General features: G+C 49.4%; 1 protein-coding gene across 1 annotated transcript in view; it reads left to right on the top strand.

The window, feature by feature from the left end:
* The window catches only part of NCAPG2 (non-SMC condensin II complex subunit G2), a 72940-nt gene that overhangs the window by 35787 nt on the left and 13464 nt on the right, over nt 1-23689 (top strand). The window contains exons 13-25 of the mRNA XM_070369002.1: nt 1384-1536; nt 5134-5356; nt 5681-5784; nt 11686-11859; nt 13530-13600; nt 14460-14613; nt 14699-14872; nt 15535-15651; nt 15734-15874; nt 16280-16379; nt 19060-19247; nt 20135-20275; nt 21533-21636. Of these exons, the coding sequence (XP_070225103.1) occupies nt 1384-1536; nt 5134-5356; nt 5681-5784; nt 11686-11859; nt 13530-13600; nt 14460-14613; nt 14699-14872; nt 15535-15651; nt 15734-15874; nt 16280-16379; nt 19060-19247; nt 20135-20275; nt 21533-21636 (1844 nt within the window). The remainder of the gene's footprint in view (nt 1-1383; nt 1537-5133; nt 5357-5680; nt 5785-11685; nt 11860-13529; nt 13601-14459; nt 14614-14698; nt 14873-15534; nt 15652-15733; nt 15875-16279; nt 16380-19059; nt 19248-20134; nt 20276-21532; nt 21637-23689) is intronic.

The raw sequence follows: 23689 nt of genomic DNA, 5'->3' as shown, positions 1-23689 counted from the left end.
AGGAGCCTAGTGGGCTGCCGTCTATGGGGTCGCACAGAGTCGAACACGACTGAAGCGGCTTAGCAGCAGCAGCATAGAGAAAGAAAAATTTAAAAATCACCCCAGCCCTACTCCATAAGTATAGCATTATTCACATTTTTGTTGAATATCCAAAGTCACTTGTGAAGAAAACAGAATAAAAGTGTTACCCAAAATAGAAAAAGTCTACTTGAAATACTAGTTTGTCATGTATGTTAGTGGAGGGGGCATAGTGTTTTAGAACAGGACCTGCATGTATTTAAAATTTTTTACTGTTATTATGTATCAGAATGAACTTTTTTGTGTACTGTATGTACTTTGCACAAGAACCAACAGGAACATCCCTTGTCCATCACCCATTTCAGCAGTTCCCAGGACACATCCACACTTGTTGCGTTATAGCTACTTCTCTCATCTCTCACACACAGTTACTTTGAAGCAAATCCAGGACATTTATCAGCTCATCTGTAATCATTTCAGTGTGATGTTTAAAATACATAGTCTTTTAGCAATGTCCTTGGTAGGTTCTCCTGGAGAAGGAAATAGCAACCCACTCCAGTACTCTTGCCTGGAAAATCCCATGGACAGAGGAGCCTGGCAGGCTACAGTCCATGGGGTCGCACAGAGTTGGACACGACTGAGTGACTTCACTTTCACTTTGGTAGGTCCTGTGCTTAAGACTTGGTGCTTTCACTGCAGGGGGTGCGGGTTTCATCCCGGGTCCGGGAAGTAAGATCCCACACGCTGTGCGAACAGCCAAAAAAATAAATAAAAAATAAGGTCTCTTAAAAATACGTATCTTTTTCCTAATAACTGGAAAGAGAGCGTGGTGCACTGCGTCAGCTCTCCAGACTTGCGTGTCTGGTCTGAGCCCAGGCCGCTCTGTCCGATGCCCACCTAGGTTCGGGGACGGCCGTGGGGGCACACGGGTCTGAGACGTGGGGGGTGCTGTGTCCCTGTTTCCGTGCAGGATCGAGTCAGGACATACAGGGGCGCAGTAGGCTGTGAGGAGGACTGGAAGGACTCGGACTCTGGCTTTGGGACCTCCCCACCAGAGCCTCCTGTTTCTTTCAATTCCAGTAAAACCCTTTAACATTTAGCTCGGAAAGCTCTGAAGATTATTTCATAACTGCTTCAGTCTTGGTTGAATGAAGCAATGGATGCATTGACTATCAAGCACTGAAACCAGATTAATGCATTCAGTGACTGCTTTTCTATGAAATTGTGTTGGCAAAAGTATTATTTTCTGTGGGTATATTTATTTTACTGATGATTTTAGTAAAGATAGAACTGAATTTTTCTTACCTGAACTTTTCCTTGTTTATGTTCCAATTTTGAACTGTTTGTCTTTCTTGTTTCTCGTAGTGTCTGCCGATAATTTTGGATAATAAATTAAGCCACCCGTTATTAGAACAGCTTTTGCCAGCATTAAAATACTGTCTCCATGACAATTCGGAGAAAGTGAGGGTGGCTTTTGTTGATATGCTGCTGAAAGTTAAGGCTGTGAGGGCTGCTAAGGTAAGGTGACTAGAGGTTTCTTATTTAGTACGTGAAATAAATAAGTTTATTTATTTTCATCAACAAAAGGACAAAGCAGTTCTAGCCCCACGAGCTTCTGTGACCACACTGTGAACTGCCTGAGGCCTGCGTCCTCACCGGTTGTGTCATAAAGTGTAATTGTTTCGTCAGCGTGTGCTTTCTGTTTAAAGACACTAATGTAAGCAGTCCCACCCTAAATTATAGTTTTACCATATACCTGAAAGTTGTTGTTGCAATATTTAAATGCTTGGCACACAGTAAGCACTTAAAATATTACTTGAACATATGGAATATAAGATCCTCATCCTCCAACATCTTACAGAAGGAAGCAAGGAGGTGTTTGTTGATTTGTGTGCATTTTGGTGTAAACCACTGACATGAGAGTGTTAAGTCTAATTCTGTTCAGCTTTTGGCTACCAATGTCACTTACGAGGTTGCTAACTGCATTATTATTGGTAACAGGGTTTTGTTTCCCTACACAAGAGTCCTCTGAAGTTTACTTTAGAGTGGTCTTCTGTCGAGGCTCAGGGTTTGGGAACAAGCTGACACTGTTGTCCGTGTGGAATCAGTGCCCAGCCCTGGCGTGTGTTCATGCCGTGAAATGCTGCCGCGTGGCCATGGGGAGGGGCGCACTTGCGTGGAAAGACCACTAAGTTAGACAGAGGGAGTGCAGGTGGGCTGTGGGGCGCCGCCAGCTCTGAGAACGGGGACACAGCTGTGTGTTCGCTCAGAGCTGCCTCGCACATCCCTGGAGGCAAACAGAAAGTAGACAGCAGTTTCTGTGGCCGGGGCGGGTACTAGAGGTCTGGAGACGGGCCGCGGGGAAGACTTGCCCCTCCTGAGCATGCACATTGGTTTATGCTTTTCAAATTTTGAACTGGATTTTTTTAATGAGAAAGGGATATTTTACGTGGCTTCCGTGGTCTCACTGCCTTGGTGTGTGGTCTGCTTCCGGACTGTGCCTGTCCATCCTTGGCCAGGCCGCAGCCCGAGCTCCCTGCAGCTCTGCGGACGCCCTGGTGTGTGTGCCCTCCGGCTCTTCCTTCAGAGTTCCTGGTGGTCTGGGCCTTTGTATTTCTGTATGGAGTCTAGGATCAGCTTGTCAGTTCAACAGAAAGACTGGCTGCAGCGTTGACTGGATTGTTGTAACGGCCTGTTGAAAGTGTGGTTATGAGTCTGAAGCGGGAGTTGTGTAGTTTTGTTTGAAGTGCACATCCGTGTGCAAAGGACCACTGGGGACGGCTGGTGAGACGGCAGAGAGACCAGATGTCCTGAGACCTGTGGGTCTCCCCAGGAGAGCAGGGGAGGGGCCAGATAAGACCTGGACAATGTCTGTGACCAGAGAGTCTGGGATCTGGAGGAGGAGGAGGAGGAGGAGCAGAGGAGGAAGTGAAACGTTTAGTGAGATGCTTCTTCTATCTTAATGCTTAGCTTGCCCAAGCAAGGCGGAGAGTGATTTAGCTATATGATCTCGGAAGGTTTTGTTACGGGCACACAAGCCAGTTCTCTGAAAATCAAGATCACAGATGGACAGGCCGGTGGAGAGGCAGCTAGGAGGAGCGGGTGGATGTCGCTCGCCCCTAGGTTGGAGCGCGCGCGCATGGGTGGCACGGGCAGGGCCCTGCTGTCAGCGTGCCGTCCTGGCCTCTGTGCACAGTGGGGGGTGTCCTGCCCTCAAGTCCCGGTGAGCTCTGGAGGGGCTGCCCCGGAGGGCCAGGCAGAGGCTCTGGGCACAGACACTGAAAGGTGGTGGATAATCCGCGCTGATTATACAGTCAGGTCCTGAGGCCCGGGGCCGTCAGCGCTTGGTTAATTAAGCTTCTGTTTATGCTTTCCATCCTCAGTGCTGGTGATTGCAAGTTGTTTACTGTTTGTTTTGAAATTCTGTAGTTTTTATATCGTATAGCTGAGATTTAGGCCAAATCAACAGTATACTAATATTTTTTTTTTAACAGTATACTAATATTGAGATATCTTTATTAAAAAACCAATTTGGGATTTCTTAATATGCAATTATTTTTAACTTTAGAAATGAAACACCGGTTAGCAGTTTTGTTTATGGTCTTGTCTGCTGTTAATGTCACCTGTGGGTAATATGTTTGGATAAAAATAAAACCTCAGGTAAGTGAAGAACCCTGAATTAATCCAAATTGTTCTGTTTTATTTCAGGAAAAGTAAATAAAAGAAAAATAGGTTAATGTGGGGCTTTTCTGGAAAGGCAGACTTGCAGGAAATGTTCACTGCATCGCCCACCTCTGGAGCCTTGGCATTCGGTGTTAATGCCAATCACTTCTTTCCATTCAAGGTGGTCTGGTCTCCATGAATGCTCAGGAACCAACCCTTTCAGTGTGAAGACCCTCTCTTTTTGGTGCTGTCCCTTGGTCAGGGTTTCCTGGGTATCTTGGTTGGTTTCAGCAACTTTGGATGAACTCTGGGGTCTTGAGGCTGAAGGGCCCTGCTCTCCCGAGCACCTGGCTTCCCTCTTTACATCTGGTGCTGTGCCAGCTGCTCTGGGTTGACAGTCTGCTGATGGTATGGCTGTCAGGCGGGTCCTGTCTTTCCTGCAGTAACTTTCAGAAATACCAGGCGTGTCTATGGAAGTGTCCCAGGGGCGTGTGGGCAGTGGTGGTAGGGCTGATGCTCAGACGTTCCCGCCAGGGGATTGTGTGCGTCTGAAAGTGCAGGGTCCTCGGACCTGCAGGGCGCACTGAGGTGTTGTGGGAGTGTGGAAGGCACTGGGCAGGCAGCTCACGGAAGCTGGTCCCCGGGAGGGGCCTTTGTGTTTATGGCTTGGAAACAACCTGAAGATACATGCTGATGAGAAGGATCCACCGAAAGTCCTGGAAAGGGGACTGTTGTGGGAGTCAGGTCCTTGAGAAACGTCCGTGTCGCTGTGCTGCTCCCGCTACACAGATGACAGGCTCTGACCCCCCATGACCACTTCCCATCGAAGTCTGTCTTAATGTCTGTTATTCTGTGGTGGTTCCCGTTGTTTTAAACTGCTTGTCGAGGAGTTTGGCCCCTTTCTATGGGTGGTTGGTGGACAACTTGGACGTTTTTGAGCTGAGGGCAGCAGGCAGTTCTGTGTGCACATGTGGGTGGCAGCTGTGGGTGGCAGAGGAGGCACGTGGCCACCCAGTCAGCACTCGGGAGATGGCAGGAGGGGTGCCCACCAGGGAGGCCTGTGTCTGAGGCGGGAGACCAGGTGCTCGCTTTAGCTTTCTGTGCCAAACCTGTTGCACATGTTTAAATCCACTTTTCACGTTAATGGCCCAAAAGTTGTGTTGTTTCAGGAAACTTTAAAATTATTAGGCTGATAATCATAACTCATTTGGGAGTCCACTTGCTGCCCTGATGGATTGTAATTAACACCGGCAGCCTCCTGCTTAGCTGCCATGCATGTCAGTCTCCTTCAAATATGGGCTTGATTTCTCTGCAGAAGAGTCCCACGTCCTGGTGGAGTCATTTGAAATGAGTTTTCTTGAATATAAAAATTAGCTCCTTTTTGATTGTGATCTTGAAATTTTGCTTAAAATGTTCTCATGGTTTTCTTTTGCACATGTGCCACGTTCACAGTTTTGGAAAATATGCCCCATGGAGCACATTCTGGCCCGTCTGGAGTCAGACTCGCGGCCGGTGTGCCGGCGCCTGGTGGGGCTCATCTTCAACTCCTTCCTGCCGGTGAACCAGCCGGAGGCCGTGTGGTGCGAGCGCTGCGTGGCGCTGCTGCAGATGAACCACGCGGCCGCGCGCAGGTTCTACCAGCACGCGCACGAGCACACGGCGTGCACCAACATAGGTACGCGCGGCCCTGGGCCCGCCCCGCGCTGCGCCCCCACACCCTGCACCCCCTGCCCCTATGCCCCCAGGCCCCCGCACCCCACAGCCCCGTGCTCCCACACCCCCAGGCCCGGCCCTTCACCCCAGCGCCTCGTCCCGCTCCCCGCCAGCCCCGTGTTCGCCTTGTGCACAGCACAGCTGGGACACGACTACAGGCAGTGTACACACACCAGTGCAGTTTTAATGAGGTCCCTTAACATAACGCTTTAATTATTTGGGGTTATAATTTCACTGTTAGAAAATTTTGTTAAAGAAACACGTTTGATTGTCTTACACGCTTTAGCAAAGCTGATCCACGTGATCCGCCATTGCCTGAACGCCTGCATCCGGAGGGCCCTGAGCGCCTGCAGGGAGGACGCGGAGGAGCCAGGGAAGGAGAATGCGAGCGTGAGTCCGGCACCTGCTGAGGGTGGGGCCCGGGCGGGCAGTGCTTAGAGCGGGCGGGGTGGCAAGGTAGAGGCGCTGCTTCCACGAGCTGTTACCTTGGCAGTCTTTTATTTTTCATTTATTCCTTTAGTTCTGATACACCAACTAATTATTTTGGAGAATCATAAGTAATTTTTTGGAGCAACTTCCTGTGTATTCTTTGTAGTTCACTGTGGAGTCTGAGTAGGATCTAATACAAAGGAATTATTATTGGTGACACCCTTTCTCCAGTTTTCTTTACCTTAAGCGTCTGTGTTTTAATGAGATGGGGGTGGCACACCTGGATGGGCCTGTTGATCACCGTGTTTTACAGCTAGATGGTGGTGAGGCCCTAAGGATTTGTTCACTGCTCCTGCTCTAAGATCCTACTAGAAACATCATCGAGTTGAATTTCAGGATACAAGCTTCATTGAGAATAGTTTAAAATAATTTATCGAGGAGACTATGTAGCCGATACTTATTCAGAACCTGAAGTGATCAATTATATCATTAAAAAAGGAGCATTTAAGACTTAGATGCTTGTTACTGACAAACAGGATCCTAAGCTTATAAACAAACTGTCATGCTTATGTGCCTCTAAAGCAGGGTCCCCAGGCCAGGGTGGCCTGTCTGTGGCGTGTAAGGAGCCAGGCTGCACAGCGGGCGTTCACAGATGCTCCCCATCGCTGGCAGTACCGCCTGGGCGCCCACTCCTGCTGCTCATCAGTGGCACTAGACTCTTCGGAGTGTGAGCCCTATGGTGAACTGTGCCTGCGAGGGCTCCAGATTGCTCACCCCTCATGAGACTCTTAACGCCCGATGAGCTGGAGCTGAGGCAGTGATGCTAACGCTGGGGGACAGCTGCAAATACAGAGCGTCAATAGGTGAGGGGTTTGACTGCACAAGGGCCGAAGTGAGCAACTGCTTGCAGCCCCATATCAAAACCCTATCAAGTGAGTGGCAAGTGACAGTTAAGCTGCATCTGGTAGCAGGCTTTAAGTCAAAATCCCACACGTATTTTAGTCCATGCGTGGCCTGCTCATTGTTTTATTTACCACTTCTGTCCGTGCCTCTTTCTTATTGTGCCCAGTTTTGGTAAGCCCATAAGCTTACCCTAGCCAAAATGATCACAAAGCCAAATGTCACTGAGCTGCTGTGAAAATGGGGGAGACGCCATGGTGAGAGAGCAGAAGACTCTAACACTGCCGACAAAAAGAAGTGTGCATTGAAAAGAACACACCGAGTCCTACTTAAATTATGAGTTCACAGCAACAGGTGATTCACATTCTCCAAGCCTGCTTTGTAAAGTATGTGGCAACCAGCTATCCAGTGAAGCCAGGAAACCATCAAAACTGCTTCACCACGTGGAGACCAAGCACCCTGCGTTAAAAGACAAGCCAGTGCAGTTTTTCAAAAGGAAAAAACATGCACGTGAAGAACAGAGCAAGTACTGAAGGGCCACCACTTGATCAACTGCGTCTGCACCGAGAGTGTCATTCCTCCTGGCTAACTGCACTGCTAAACCGAAGGTTCCGTTTACTGTTGGGGACGAGTTGGTCTTGCCTGCTGCTGAGGACGTTTGTTGTGAACTTTTAGGAGACGCTGTAGTTCAAAAGGTGGCACGTGGTCCTCTTTTGGCTAGCACCGTAACTAGATGAATTGATGAAACAGAGGATAGTGAGGCACAGCTGTTAGACAGGATTGAATCACCGTGGATGCAGTCTGGCTTGATGAGCCTGCTGATGTTAGTGAGGCAGCAGTGCCTGTTGGTAACGTTTTCAGGAGGATGTGCACGAGGCTGTGTGCACTTTTGTTGCCAGCCAGCACCACAGCTGCAGAACTGTTCAAGTCTGCATGACTGCGTGCCAGGGAGACTGAACTGGGCATTTTGTGTCGGCATATACCGTGTTGCCGTGTACACGGATGGAGCAGCTGCCAAGACTGGGCGGCTTCTGGTTTCACTGCTCGGGTCAGAGAGGTCGCTTCTGAGTGTGTCTGTGCACGGTGTCATTCGTGGGGAAATGCTGGCCAGCTGAGAAGTGGCACCTGAGCTTCACGTTGCAGGGCGTGATTAAAGTTACCAGCCACATTTAAGTCCATGCCTTGAACGCACAGCTGTCTGCACAACTTTGTGAGGAAATGGATGCTGAGCGCACATGTCTTCTCTTACACACAGAAGTGAGATGGCTTTCTAAAGGTAGATTGCTGGCTAGGGTTTTTGAGTTACAAGAGCTGCTCCAGAGATTTCTTTTAGAAAAATAGTCATGGCTGGCAGCACATTTTAGTGACACAGAATGGGTTGCAAAACTTGCTTCCTTGTGTGACGTAGTCAGCCTGCTCCATGAACTCAATCGGTTGCTTCAGGTAGGATGACAGCTTGCTCCAGTCGGAAGGTAAAGTGGCTGTATTCAAAGGCAAATGAACTGTGAGGGCTGAGTGAGCACTGGGATTCTTGACATGTTTCAGACATAAGCAGAGGTTCTGAAAGAGACTGAGGAGGGCCATCCTTCTTGGTTTATGCACTGTTGAAGCCTCACTTGGAAAGTTTTGAGCATTACTTTGCTAGCGTGTGAGAGGAGTGCAATTGTACAGTAGATTGAAAATGTCCAGTCTACTCCATAATCCCATTTTGGTTGCTGTCACTGTGGAAAACCCTGCTTCATAAAGATAGGATGTTGGAAATGGAAGTGGGCCTTAGGAAGCATCACTTCGAACAAAACTACTGGAGGTGATGGAATTCCAGTTGAGCTATTTCAGTTCATAAAATATGATGCTGTGAAAGTGCTGCACTCAGTATGCCAGCAAATTTGAAAAACTCAGCAGTGGCCACAGGGCTGGATAAGGTCAGTTTTCGTTCCAATCTCAAAGAAAGGCAATGCCAAAGGATGTTCAAAGTACCGTACAGTTGTAGTCATCTCACACGCTAGCAAAGTAATGCTCAAAATTCTCCAGGCGAGGCTTCACCAGTACATGAACTTCCAGATGTTCAACGTGGATTTAGAAAAGTCAGAGGAACCAGAGATCAAATTACCAGCATTGTTGGGTCATAGAAAAAGCAAGAGAGTTCAAGAAAAACAGCTACTTCTGCTTTATTGACTACACCAAAGCTTTTGACTCTGTGGATCACAGCAAACTGTGGAAAATTTTTAAAGAGATGGGAATACCAGACCACCTGACCTGCCTCCTGAGAAATCTGTATCCAGGTCAAGAAGCAGAGTTAGAACCGAACACGAAACAACAGACTGCTTCCAAATTGGGAAAAGGAGTACATCAAGGCTGTATATTGTCACCCTGCTTATTTAACTAATATACAGAGTATATCATGTGAAATGCTGGGCTGGATGAAGCACAAGCTGGAATCAAGGTTGCTGAGAGAAATATCAATAACTTCAAATACACAGATGACACCACCCTATGGCAGAAAGCGAAGGAGAACTAAAGAGCCTCTTGATGAAAGTGAAAGAGGAGAGTGAAAAGCTGGCTTAAAACTCAACATTCAGAAAACTAAGATCATGGCGTCCAGTCCCATCACTTCATGGCAAATAGATGGTGAAACAATGGAAACAGTGGCAGACTTTATTTTCTTGGGCTCCAAAATCACTGCAGATGGTGACTGCAGTCATGAAATTAAAAGGTGCTTGCTCTTGGAAGCAAAGCTATGACCAACCTAGTTCAGTTCAGTTCAGTTCAGTCGCTTAGTCGTGTCCGATTCTTTGCGACCCCATGAATTGGCAGCAGGCCAGGCCTCCCCTGTCCATCACCAACTCCTGGAGTTCACTCAAACTCATGTCCATCGAGTTGGTGATGCCACCCAGCCATCTCATCCTCTGTCGTCCCCTTTTCCTCCTGCCCCCAATCCCTCCCAGCATCAGAGTCTTTTCCAATGAGTCAGACCAACCTAGACATCATATTAAAAAGCAGAAACATTACTTTGCCAGCAAAGGTCCATCTAAGTTAAAGCTGTCTATGGTTTTTCCAGTCGTCATGTATGGATGTGAGAGTTGGACCATAAAGAAAGCTGAGATACCATAAAGTGCTGAAAAACTAATGCTTTTGAACTGTGGTGTTGGAGAAAACTTTTGAGAGTCCCTTGGAGAGTAAGGAGATCCAGCTAGTCCCTCCTAAAGGAAATCAGTCCTGAATACTCATTGGAAGGACTGATGCTGAAGATGAAACTCCAATCCTTTGACCACTTAATGTGAAGAACTGACTCATTGGAAAAGACCCTGATGCTGGGAAAGATTGAAGGCAGGAGGAGAAGGGGACAACAGAGGATGAGATGGTTGGATGGTTGGACTCGATGGCTATGAGTTTGAGCAAGCTTCGGGAGTTGGTGATGGACAGGGAGGCCTGGCATGCTGCAGTCCATGGGGTTGCAAAGAGTTGGACCCCACTGAGCGACTGAACTGAACTGAACTGATTATAACTGGTAGTAGAAAAGAAATACAAATTGGTATCTGGATGTTGTCATTCTAAGAACATACAATGGCTAAAAGCAAAAGTTTCTGAGTTTATTCTTTTACTTTTTCCCATTGCTATCTACTAAAAATCTCTGCTTTAATGAAATCTTTGGAACTTAGCATATTTTTGTAAAGGAAAAGTGGTGCCTTTCTTGGGGACTTTAATGATAAGATTGCTATGTCTAATGTTAGAATGTAAAAACTAAAATCCACGTTGAAATTTTGTTATTTTTGTCATTCACATAGTATTTTCTAACCCTTTAATAGTTTTACTGTTTTTAAATTTAGCCATAAGTCGTTCCAAGTTTTAAGAGCCTATTGAAAAACCTACCTTTGCATAGCAACTGTTCTTGTGTTTTCTGTACACCCTCTTTTGTTGTTCAGTCACTCAGTCATGTCTGACTCTTTGTGACACCACGGACTGCAGCACGCCAGGCTTCCCTGTTCTTCACCATCTCCCAGAGCTTACTCAGACTCATTTGAGTCAGTGATGCCATCCAACCATCTCATCGTCTTCCACCCCCTTCTCTTCCTGCTTTCAATCTCTCCCAGCATCAGGAGGATCTTTTCCAGTGAGTCAGTTCTTCATATCAGGTGGCCAAAGTATTGGAGCTTCAGCTTCAGCATCAGTCCTTCCAATGAATATTCAGGACTGGTTTCCTTTAGGATGGACTGACTTGATCTCCTTGCAGTCCAAGGGACTCTCAAGAGTCTTCTCCAACACCACAGTTTGAAAGTGTCAGTTCTTCGGTGCTCAGCCTTCTTTGTAGTCCAACTCTCGCATCCGTATATGACTAGTGGGAAAACCGTGGCTTTAACTAGATGGACCTTTTTTGGCAAAGTAATGTCTCTGCTTTTTAATATCCTGACAAGGTTTGTCATAGCCTCTCTTCCAAGGAGCAAGCATCTTTTAATTTCACGGCTGACAAAGCATGGTCCACTGAAGAAGGGAGTAGCAATATTCTTGCCTTGAGAACCCCGTGAATGGTAGTGAAAAGGCACCCTTTTTAGTTCAGTTCATTTGCTCCCTGTGTCTTTTCCCATTCCATTTGAGTAGCACAGAAATCCCAGCACTTGAAACGAATCATCCTTTGCACTTGGAGGTGGTGATGGGGTGTGGGCTTCCACCCCACAAACACGGAGGAGTCCCCAGAAGCCCTCAGGACACAGCGGTGCTGTTGTCCCCTGCCAGCCGGGCTTGGAAGGCGCGTGTAGGCCTGCGACTTGAAACCAAGCTGGAGCAGCCCTGGGTTGGGGACGGTGGACCCCTCAGACACCACAGCGCACCCTTGGGGGTTCTGCCTGCCTGTCCTTTGCATTGCTGCCTTAGGGCTGGAATTCTGAGACGTGCTGTTAAAGACAGTGCTGTTCCCTTAACAGTCGCTGTGCTTCGTTCTTTCACAGTCAGTGATTTTTGTCTTAGGCTCTGGACCAGACGCTGTCAGTGAGCGATGCCGCGTCTATGGCAGGGCTGCTGGAGACCGTGGTGATTCTCTGGAGGAGCATTCACAGGAGCCTGGAGAATAACAAGGAGGCCCGAGTGTACACCGTCGACAAGTTTGCCTCGGTGCTGCCCCAGTACATGCGAGTGTTCACGGTAAGACGGCCGCCAGGAGCAGTGGGGCAGCCCCCCTGCGCAGGGCTGAGCCAGCTGCCGCCGGGCCCCGCGGCGCTCGCCCTGCATGGTGGGGCCGGGCAGCCTCCAGCCTCCGCCCCAGCGCGTGTCCAGGCGGCTCTGGTCTTCCGTTGCTAATGGCCTGCGACCCGGTTTTAGAATCTAGTTTGATGTGCTGGGAGTTGAGAGAGAGGAGGCTGAACATCCAGGACGCACCACGCCCGGGCGTGGGGCCTCGGGCGGCACCAGTGCGCACCTGTCTCTGAGGCCTTCGAGTCGTGTCTGTGTTACTGGGGCAGACACACCGTGTGTGTATCTTCTGCTTAAGTGAAGGAGACCTCCTCTCTGAACAAAGGCCGTACTTCAAACTAATGGAGATAAAACTGCTATGTAAAAGTCAGGTTTGTTTCCAATTACAAAGAAAGCGTGGCTTAAATATAGAACGGTCACAGGTCTTAGGAATCAGTCTTCTCTTGGGAAGGTTTACTTCTGGTTCTTCTACAACTGCTTGTGTGACCTTAGACCTTTTAGCTTTTGGAGCTGTATTTCTGTGACTGTTAGGTCTCCACGCTCCATTCTGCCGCTGAAATGCCAACGTGACCTGTTTGTGAAGGTGAAGGGTGAAGGCTGCCCCATCACTGGGACGTTTACAGGCTCAGACAGTCACACTAGGCTGAGAAGTAGATAAAACGCGGAGGAGGTCGGGTCCTGGATGAGAGGACAGAAGAACAGTGTGCCCTGGGAGTGTCTGTGGAAAGGCAGGCGGTTCATTAAGTGTTTTAATCTGGAGCGATCCTGACCAGAGAGCCTTTCTGCCTTCAGTCCGTCCGAGAACCCTGTGGTCTTCCTGTCAGTGGGTAAACCGTCTGTGAGCCACACTTAGAGCAGAATCGGGAGTAGCGATCAACTGTCTGTTGTGACATTAAGAAAACGTTTTGTGTATTGGGAGTTGGGGGTGAGGGTGGGTTCACTCTGCCTGAATGCAGATTATTTACAGAACTGTGAGTTTGCTCCTGTTTATATTTCAGGAAAATTGTTGTTTCTCTTCCTTTTAGGACCCATCTTCTCTGGTTGTGTCGCCATCTGAGGGTATTTCTTATTAGTGATCTGGGTGACATCTGGCCTGTCGGCCATATTACGGCGACAGGGACGGTTGTGGTGAGGTGGCTGCCGTGTGCGAAGTGCCGCTGGGGGCCCGTGTGCTGTCCTCACAGGGACCTGGGCTTGGCCAGGTAGCTCCGTTGCACTGCTCTGTCTTCCGAAGGTGTTCTGATTACTTTAAGAACTTCTCTGATTAGCTTCATTTTCTTCAGTTTTATACTGAGGACACACCAGGTACAGAGGATTGTTGTTTTTTTTCTTTCACAAGTCAGTGCCTTCACAGCAAGGACTTTCGTCTGTTCTGGCCACTGCTGTGTCCCCAGGGTCGCCTGGTACACAGTGGGTGTTTAATAAGTATTTGCACAAACGACACATCACAGAAAGTAGGGAAGCGTCCTGCGAAAGCCTGAGAAGACCCAGCACACCTGGCGCCTCGCAGGGGTCGGGTCCTGTGGTGTGCTGTTCCTCCCAGCGGCCCTGAGGTGGGTCCTGAGGGCGGGGCCCGTGGGCCGCAGCGCTCACGCCCCATCTCTGTCTTTTCCTGCCCCCAGGACGAGCGCTGCAGGGCCCCTCTGTGCGTGCTGGCGTCCCTGATGCCTGCTCCGGCCGTGCCCACCTTCAGGTGCCTGCTCCCCGCCCTCTGGTCTCCCCAGCGATGCCCCCGCAGCCTGCAGGCGGGAGGGCAGGGCAGCGGCTTCCAGGGCCCGGGGCGCTGAGCGCCGGGACTCGTCCACATGCAGGTGGGGACGCGAGGTCTGAGTTGAGCTGCCGCGGAGCTGCAGCCACACGTGGCTCTGAGCGCCTGGGACGCGGGTTGAGCAGGGATGAGCTGCGAGCGCAGGGTGCACACTGACTCCAGGTCTGGTGTGGGAAGAGGGCTGTGACGTGCTGCATCGTGGATTTCTACGGTGACTGCGTCTTAGTGTTGTGGGTGGGCTGGGCTGATGTATTACTGAAGTCAGTCTTCCTTTCTAGATAGGGTTACTAGAACCTTTAAAATGACACACTGGCCTGTTTTTGTGGCTCATGTTATATTTTATTGGGCAGTGTTGCTTTAGAGTGTTGATTATTAACTCAGTAAAAGTTACTTATTTTTATTCATATGTATTTAAAAATAAATGTTTTGATGCTAAACAAATTATTTCCCCAAAATGAAGCATCTTTACAGTCTGACAGAGGCAGCACAGAAGCAAAGGACTAGGGTCTGTATGTGCCTGCGGGTGCCTGGCACCTCACGTCCAGGCTGCGCAGGCTTGGGTCCCCGACTCTGCCTGCAGAGTCACCATGTGTCCTGGAACTTACCCCGCCAGTGACCGTGGAAAACGGTGCATTTTTCCTGCAGTGGAGGGTGTCTGCATGCTCCCATGATAGGAAGGGTTTGTGTCCCTCAGCTTTTAGCTTCTCCATTTTCCCCACCTTTTAGGAAAATGAGTAGTTGTTATCGAGATACAGACGTGATTGTGTATGTGTGGCCCTTTCAGCTGCGGTGTGATTTCCACACTGAGGAACCAGGAGGAGGGGACCGCCGACAGGACCTACTGCATCCTGCTTGACTGCCTCTGCTCCTGGGGCCACGTGGGGCACGTCCTGGAGCTCGTCTGCGACTGGCTGCCCGAGGAGCCGCCTCAGAGCAAGGTAGGGGTCTTCCTGCTGCGCTCCGCCGGGGGCGGCGTGCCAGGGCTCACGGATCTCCTCCTGCCGGTCTCTCCCTGCCCCTCAGGGTAACTCAGCCTCCAAGCGGAAAGTACGGGTCCAGGACCCGTGTCCAGTCAAACCTGGGCTGGCGCTGGTCTACGTGGAGTATTTGCTGACCCACCCCAAGAACCGCGAGTGCCTCCTCTCTGCACCCCAGAAGAAGCTGAACTGTCTTTTGAAAGCGCTTGAAACATCCAAGGTAGTTTTGTAGAACAGACACAGGCTCCGTGGACGTTGACTGATGAAGTCAGAGCCGAGTTTTCCGTGTTGTAGTGTCGTTTTTCACCCGGGGGCGGGAGGGGACCGGGTGCACATTTCTGGGCCCGGCTCTTTCTACCAGGTCTCTTCAGAGCTCAGTGTCCTGTCCTGCCTGCCTCCTCGGGTGAGCCTGCCTGCCGGAACTGGCTGTGGGCAGGAGGCTGCCCACCACCCAGGCCCCTCGCTGTCCTCCTCGCATGGCTGTAGGGGCTCCAGCCCCCCGAGTTTGGGGCAGGCCACCCCGGGCTCTTTGTGTGCAGTCCTGTGGGTTCATCCCCTTTCTCTGCGGCTATCTCTGCAGGCCTGCCCTGGCTGCTGCTGCCCGATTCTATCATGCCGGAGGCCCCCACGCACTAGCAGCGGGTGGGGCGGGCGGGGGTATGGGAGGCATGAGCCAGCAGAGCTCAGTCCTGGGCCCCGGGGGAAGCGCCCGTGAAGAGCTGTGGTTTTGCCACTCTGCGGGAGGCCTGGCGGAGGGAGGAGGCGTGGACTTCTCAGGGCGCCCCGTGGTGCTGTACCTGCCCGGCACTCCGGGCCACGGTGTCCTCGCCTCCCGTGCAGGCTGCTCGGCCAGAGCCCGGCCTGAGGAGTCCTGTTCTGCAGGGGAATCTGGAGTCCATTCTGCAGACGCCAGATGGCAGCCCTCCGCGCCTGAGTGAGGGCACCGCGCTGCGGGCCTTCAGCCTGTACTGTCGGCTGAGCATCCATCTTCAGCACAAGGTGTGTCTGTGGCTCGGGGTGGGGTGTGGGCTGAGTGGGCCCGGGGTTCCACGCTGACCTGTCTGCTCTTGTTTTTGGGCAGTTCTGCTCAGAAGGCAAAGTGTACCTGTCCACTTTGGAAGACACCGGGTCTTGGTTAGAAAGCAAAGTTTTATCTTTCATTCGCGATCAAGACGAAGAATACCTGAAGCTTCACAGGGTGGTTTATCAGCAGATTATCCAGGTTAGGAGTCTTGGGACATGGAAACCCTGCTCCATTGTGATGGGCTTCCGGGTCTCATTTCCAATCTGAACTGTGACTTCAGTCAGTAATGCTGCTTTCTTGAGTACCTACGCTAGCCTCTGAGTGTCCAGAGTTTATCTTTTGCAAAGCACAAACTGTGTAATTTTAATGCAATTTTACACAGTACAGGTAACAGGTGCTGTTTTTGGAATTACAGAACATGTGTTTCTAGATTTCCTATGGAAAGAAAAATGAGAATTGATGTGTCTTTATGGAAACCACTCTGTGAACACCTTCTCTGTGATTCACCTGGCAGCCCCTTAGGTATTAGGAGCTGTGCCAGCTGCGTGCGGCCCCTCTGGCCTCTGTGAGGAGGTCACAGCAGCGTGTCTGTCTCTCTTCCAGACCTACCTGACCGTGTGTAAGGATGTCATCATGGTTGGCCTTGGCGACTGCAAGTTTCAGACACATCTTCTACAGTGGAGCCTTGGAATCATGGAAACAGGTACCTAGTTTGTTAAAGGACTAGTTAAGAGCGACTCACAGTAAGAAGCAGTGCCTCCCTCTGCGGGGCGCTCCCTTTTGAGTGACAGACATATAACAAACTACTCCTACTACTAAGTCACTCAGTCGTGTCCGACTCCGCACGGCCCCACACACGGCAGCCAGCAGGCGCCCCGTCCCCGGGACTCTCCAGGCAAGAACACTGTGACCCCACAGACGGCAGCCCACCAGGCTCCCCGTCCCCGGATTCTCCAGGCAAGAACACTGGAGTGGGTTGCCATTTCCTTCTCCAATGCATGAGAGTGAAAAGTGAAAGTGAAGTCGCTCAGTCGTGTCCGACTCTGTGCGACCCATAGACGGCAGCCCACCAGGCTCCCCGTCCCCGGATTCTCCAGGCAAGAACACTGGAATGGGTTGCCATTTCCTTCTCCAATGCATGAAAGTGAAAAGTGAAAGGGAAGTCGCTCAGTCATGTCCGACTCTTAGTGACCCCATGGACTGCAGCCTACCAGGCTCCTCTGTCCATGGGATTTTCCAGGCAAGAGTACTGGAGTGGGCTGCCACTGCCTTCTCCGGTATGACAAACTGGTTTACATCAAAAAAGGAATTAACAGGCTGAGGCAGCCAGGAAGTTCATGGTACTTTTGGTACTGGCCTGACAAGTGCAGCATTTCTGGCGGGGTCTTAGGCTTCTCCTCTGGGGGCTGTGTGGTTGTGGACGACTGCGCTGCGTGGTCACCTGTCTGCTGCTCCCATCGGGTGTCCGTGGGCAGAGCTCACAAAAGAGTGCTCGCCGTCTGCCTGTGAGTCAGGAGTTGTTTAATGGCCCCCCACCCTGGGACCCCTGGGAGGTTGTTGTCACCCTGAGGATGGGGTGACAGTGTGGCCCTGGTGACTGACACCGTTGTGTCTACACCTGCCTTGGGGGAGGTGCCAGGTGGTACGTGCTGAGAGAGTGCCTGGGAAGTTGGCTGCCCTCAGGCCATCTGGGCTGAGGGTTATCTGGAGCCCCCCAGGATCGGGCAGGTTCTTGCAGCCCCTCGCCCAATGGCAGGAGGAGTGTGGGGCCCAGGCCGTCCCCTTGGCCTCGGGCCAGGCTCTGGCTGAGAGCCTGCTGCCGTGAGCCCCGCCCCGCGGCCTCCCCAGCCGCTGCCACGTAGGCACGCTCCACAGCTGGAGCTGTGCGTGCTCCTCTGAGAGCCACAGAGGCTTGGGAAGGAGGGGTTCAAATGGCTCTAACTCAGATACTTGCTAGAAGAGACTGAAAATGGTATGACCATTGAGCAAATCCAACAGTAAGTTTGCATTAGTCTCCTGGGGTCTTGTGTGGTCTTGAGCATCATTGTGCAGACCTCAGACATGGCTTGGCCTCAGACCCCACAGCAGCTTCCTCCCTGTGCTGCTGTCCCTGGGGTGGTGGCTGGCCTGCACCCGAGCTGGGTGCCAGTTGCCTTGCTCTGCTGTCCTGATTATATGTTTCCTTATCTGTAACTAAGGGGCTTTAGTAGGATTAATACATTATTTGTTTAAAATACCCACAGGGGCTAAATATTAAATAGAAGAATTTTTTTTGTTTTAAGATCTGACTTTTTGCTTTGTTTAATTCATTATAAGTCTCACTTCCATCTTAAATTTAGGGTCTTCCCTGGTGGCCCAGTGGCTGACTACTCCCTGCTGCCGGTGTAGGGAGCCCAGGTTCAGTCCCTGGTCAGGGAACTAGATACCACATGCCACAACGAAGACCAGCACAGCCAAATAAACAAACAAGTACTCTAGAATAAATAAATCTAAGCCTAATTGTTGAAACATTAAAAATGATTTGCGTTTGGGTAACTCAATTTGTCATCTAGTAATTATTTCCCCTAAGGATTGAATCTGGGCTTCCCAGGTGGCACTGGTGGCAAAGAACCCGCCTGCCAGTGCCGGAGACGCGAGGGATGCGGGCTCGACCCCGGGTTTGGAAGACCCCCTGGAGGAGGGCATGGCGACCCACTCCAGGATTCTTGCCCAAAGAATCCCATGGACAAAGAAGCCTGTGGGCTGCACTTCAGGGGGTCACAAAGTCAGACACAACTGACGTGACTTAGCAGCACACAAGGATTGAATCTATTTTTAACACTTCTAAAATTCTAATTAGCTCCTTGGAAATTTTTATATCTCCGATGTAGGCGGATTTATTACATAGAATTGTCTGTTCCCCTCAAGTATAAGGCCCTAAGCTTCTAACCTTACCTTGGACCAAGCTGAAATGATCTTTGTATTTAGATATTTTAATAATCAGCACTTCCCGGGAGAGAATCTGCTATGAGCTCATTCTTTTAGAGTTTTGTTGCAAACAGAAACAGGTCTTTGGTCATGAGGCTCTCAGGCCTTTCCTCTCAGACTCGCCGGCAGTGTTGCCGTCACGTGGGGAGCAGACACGCCCCGCACCAGGGGCCGCGGGAGCTGCGCTGTCCACACGAGCTGCGTCCGTCCGCGCTGTTTGTGAGGACAGTGGCTTTGTGTCTGATAAAAGGAGCCAGTTGTGTGGATGTCAGATTTTATATTAATCTGATCAACTTGGTACTGGCTCACCAGAAACACTCCTCTAAGTTACCATGATATATGTGTTAAGTGAAAAATGTAATAATTTCAACTAAATTATGTGATTAAACAACAGATTTTCCCAACTTTGTTTCCAGTGAAGGGATTCTTTTATGTTTCATTGCTTCTTGGCATTCTGAAAGAGATAACTGGAAGTTCCTTGACGTGGAAAACAGACTCGGAGGAAGAGGTCGCCGTGGTGTTTGACATGGTCCAGAAAGTATTTCAGCAGATGCTGGAGTGCATGGCGCGGAGCTTCAAGAAGCAGCCAGAAGAGGGTTTGCAGGTGTGGGCTTCTCCACCGGCAGGTTCAGAACTAGAGAGGCAGCGCCCAGCTGGCGGCCCAGGGCGTGGAGCCAGGCCTGCAGGCCCCGGAGCCCATGGGTGCTGTCGGCGTTGCGGGGAGGTGCCATGCAGCAGGAGGCGGCTGCCCAGTGCCCCTTTCCGCTGGTGCTGCCCCCTCTCCCTGGGGAAGCGTGCTCTTGGGGGGAGGCTGGGGGGCCAGGAGCCCACCTCTGAGTGCTGGTCTGGGGACCGTGTTGGCAGTTCGGGTCAGCGGGCCATTGGCCCAAGAGCTCTTCTGCTCGGCCGGACAGAAGCAGAGAGCTACTTGCAGTAGCTTGTGAGTACTCAGCTGCTAGGAGCGCAGATTTAAAAAATGCTTCAGTGGGAGGATGTTTATGAGTTATTGAAACTTTCCATTTCATTCTGCCTTTAGCTTGTAGAGGGAATTGAAGGTCATTGGCCATATTTTCTGTTAGTTTGAAGAAGTCCTGTTTTTGATGAGTTGGTTCAGGTGTCTGTGATCTGTTCATGTAATTTGTGCCAGAATTTTTTTTTCTCACTATTGGCTGTGCAGCTTTGTTCAGAATACATGGCCTCATAGTGGGTGTCTTCCCTTAATGTCAGTGATATTTCTTCCTCTTTCGTTTTGAGAACTTTATTAATGTTGCTGATGCTCCTGTTCTCGGAGTTTTTCTCTGCTCTGGGGTAGAGCGTGTTCAAGTTACTGCCCAGGGCCTTCGGGCTGTGTGTCGTCTCCAGCACCAGAGAGGAGGGCGTGGGCAGCAGGGTCGTCAGGTGGGACGGGCCTCGGCCCCGCGGAGACCCGAGGAGGCTGCATCCCTGACGGTGACTGTTAAGGACTAACGGTGACTGATGTGTTTCTTGTAGCTCCTTTACTCTGTTCAGACTCCTCTGCATGAATTCATCAGCACCGTGCAGTCCTGGCATGTGGACAAGCCTGTTCACCGGGGCGTGTTCTCCACCCTGATCGCTGCGTCTGTGGTTGAGATAAGCCACTGGCTCCGGAAGGTGTGTTGTCCTGAAGCTGCTGTGTCTCGTTTTGGCTACTGAAGAGGCTGTTTTCTGCTGGCAGCACGTCTTTGTCTTTCTCTAGGTGTTTTTCAGAGCTCAGGTACTGCGGGAGGTCCGCTTCTTACATGGCTGCACCTCACGGTTCCACGGCTGGTTTGTGTTCACAGCCGTGCTCAGCGGTGAGCAGGGTGTGAGAGTGCCCTGGTGCTGCTTCTGGAGCAGCTCACATCTCTGACTGCCGTGCGATACATAAACCTTACTTTTTCTTTTAAGCACAGGAAGTTTGAATCTGTAATATCAGTTTAGACAGATAGTTTGCTCCTAGTCCATAAAGGACTGGTCAGTTCCTGGCAGGAGCCTGTTTCATATGATTAGCCTGCTTGGTTCAAGGCTGACATAATCAGGACGATAATTCAGCTCACAATAAAGCGTGCTCTGTCATGGCCTGGAGTCCTGATGCTAGTGTGTGAGGGCATGAGCAATGCCGCAAGACAGTAAATAGCAGTGTTTTCTCTCAGTATGGAAAGGAGAAATCTGACAGGAAATACCATCGAAATATATAAATGCAAACATATAATTGGTACAAATTTTGTATTATGAAATCACAAATATAAAAGAAGTTGACAAAATTGTAGGACATTAACAGTTTCAGGCCCTCCTGAAAGCTTGAAGGGAGATCATTTTGGTTTAGGAGCGTGCTTCCTGGCCTACACACAGCCTACTAACTGGAGGCTACTCGGGCCTGTGAGGGGCACAGCTGACAGCTGAGGCCACCAGTGGCACTGTGGCCCATTCGTTTACATTTTTTCCCTATGGCTGCTTTGTGCTATGACAGCAGAATTGAGTAGTTGCGGCTGAGATCATTTTGCCAAAAAGTTTAAAATGTTTACTATTTAATATTTACTGTTTTACTGCTTTATAGAAAAAGTTTGAGTTGAGAAAACCTGATCTGGGCTAATAAGAATAACAATTAAATTTGCTTACTGTAGAAACACATTGTTGACAAAAGAAGATAATCAAAGAGTGTTTGACAGAGGGCTTGTCAAGTGACATGTGTCTTTTTTCTTCTATCCAATTGATTGACACCACTGCAAATCATGATTATGATAGCCATTGCAAAAGTTAACAAAAATAGTTATTTTGAGTTTCTGGAAAGCCTTTCTCAAGTTTGTAAGAAAGTTCAGAGAAGTATAAAATGAGTGATTAGCCCAGTCTCAGTCTTGATTCATGTTACTAACTTGACTTTTTTTTTAGGTCTCTAATACGGAAGAGCTTACCCCGCCAGAGGGTCTTTCAGCCCTTCCACCATTTTCAAGGTGTTTAATAGGAATAATAATAAAATCTCCAAATTTAGTCAGGTAATCCTTTTCTCTTTACTGTCTTCTTACTCCTGTGGCTGTAAGCTCTCAGTAACTTTAGCTCTGTTCCTTTTACTCTCAAGATATTAGCATTATACTTCTACAAAGAGAAATTATAACTTTCTGAAAGAAACGTTCATCCACATAGTCTCTGGTTATGCTTATCGTAACTCCAGTTCATTTAGAGGGAAACATTTACAGCGTTACTGTGCACTGCAGCTTCTGACAGGGATGCTTGGTTAAGTGCCGTGTAGTTTTCCCGGGCACGTGCTCATCTCTCCACGTGGTGTCACCTGACCTGATGCCAGGTGTCTTGTGGCACATGCAGCACTGACGGGCCACACGAGGGCGAGTCCTGCAGATAGCTGGTACCTGTGGACCTTCAGTAGTGGATATGTTTGCTGCAGACTTCAAAAGCATCATTTCAACAGCTGTGAATTATCTTTCAATAGCACATTAAATCTTTCTTATGATATTATAAGTATGCAGAGGGCTTCATTCACTTGCCAGAACATCGCTGTTCTCTTTCTAGCAGCAGCATCTGATTTTAGTGTCTCACCTGTGTGATTTGTCATGCTTACAGTGAAGAGTGTGGAAAGACTTTAATCACTTTCCCATGTTACTGACACGTGGTATTTCCCATTCTCTGAAAACTGGAATTCATGGTGCTTGATGAATCTGACAGAATCTGGTCCACTGGAGAAGGGAATGGCAAACCACTTCAGTATTCTTGCCTTGAGAACCCCATGAACAGTATGAAAAGGCAAAATGATAGCATACTGAAAGAGGAACTCCCCGGTTGGTAGGTGCTCAATATGCTACTGGAGATCAGTGCAGAAATAACTCCAAAAAGAATGAAGGCATGGAGCCAAAGCAAAAACAATACCCAGCTGTGGGTGCGACTGGTGATAGAAGCAAGGTCCGATGCTGTAAACAGGAATACTGCATAGGAAACTGGAATGTCAGGTCCATGAATCAAGGCAAATTGGAAGTGGTCAAACAGGAGACGGCAAGAGTGAACGTCGACATTCTAGGAATCAGCGAACTGAAATGGACTGGAATGGGTGAATTTAACTCAGATGACAATTATATCTACTACTGCAGGCAGGAATCCCTCAGAAGAAATGGAGTAGCCATCATAGTCAACAAAAGAGTCTGAAATGCAGTACTTGGATGCAATCTCAAAAACGACAGAATGATCTCTGTTCATTTCCAAGGCAAACCATTCAATATCACAGTAATCCAAGCCTATGCCCCAACCAGTAATGCTGAAGAAGCTGAAGTTGAACGGTTCTATGAAGACCTACAAGACCTTTAAGAACTAACACCCAAAAAAGATGTCCTTGTCGTTATAGGGGACTGGAATGCAAAAGTAGGAAGTCAAGAAACACCTGGAGTAACAGGCAAATTTGGCCTTGGAGTACGGAATGAAGCAGGGCATAGGCTAATAGAGTTTTGCCAAGAGAATGCACTGGTCATAGCAAATACCCTCTTCCAACAACACAAGAGAAGACTCTACACATGGACATCACCAGATGGTCAACACCAAAATCAGATTGATTATAGTCTTTGCAGCCAAAGATGGAGAAGCTCTATACAGTCAACAAAAACAAGACCAGGAGCTGACTGTGGCTCAGATCATGAACTCCTTATTACCAAATTCAGACTTAAATTGAAGAAAGTAGGGAGAACCACTAGGCCATTCAGGTATGACCTAAATCACATCCCTTATGATTATACAGTGGAAGTGAGAAATAAGGGACTAGATCTGATAGAGTGCCTGATGAACTATGGATGGAGGTTCGTGACATTGTACAGGAGACAGGGATCAAGACCATCCCCATGGAAAAGAAATGCAAAAAAGCAAAATGGCTGTCTGGGGAGGCCTTACAAATAGCTGTGAAAAGAAGAGAAGTGAAAAGCAAAGGAGAAAAGGAAAGACATAAGCATCTGAATGCAGAGTTCCAAAGAATAGCAAGAAGAGATAAGAAAGCCTTCCTCAGCGATCAATGCAAAGAAATAGAGGAAAACAACAGAATGGGAAAGACTAGAG

Source organism: Bos mutus, chromosome 4 (assembly GCF_027580195.1).
Source record: "Bos mutus isolate GX-2022 chromosome 4, NWIPB_WYAK_1.1, whole genome shotgun sequence".
NCBI lineage: Eukaryota > Metazoa > Chordata > Mammalia > Artiodactyla > Bovidae > Bos > Bos mutus.
This window is presented reverse-complemented; position numbering and strand designations above follow the sequence as displayed.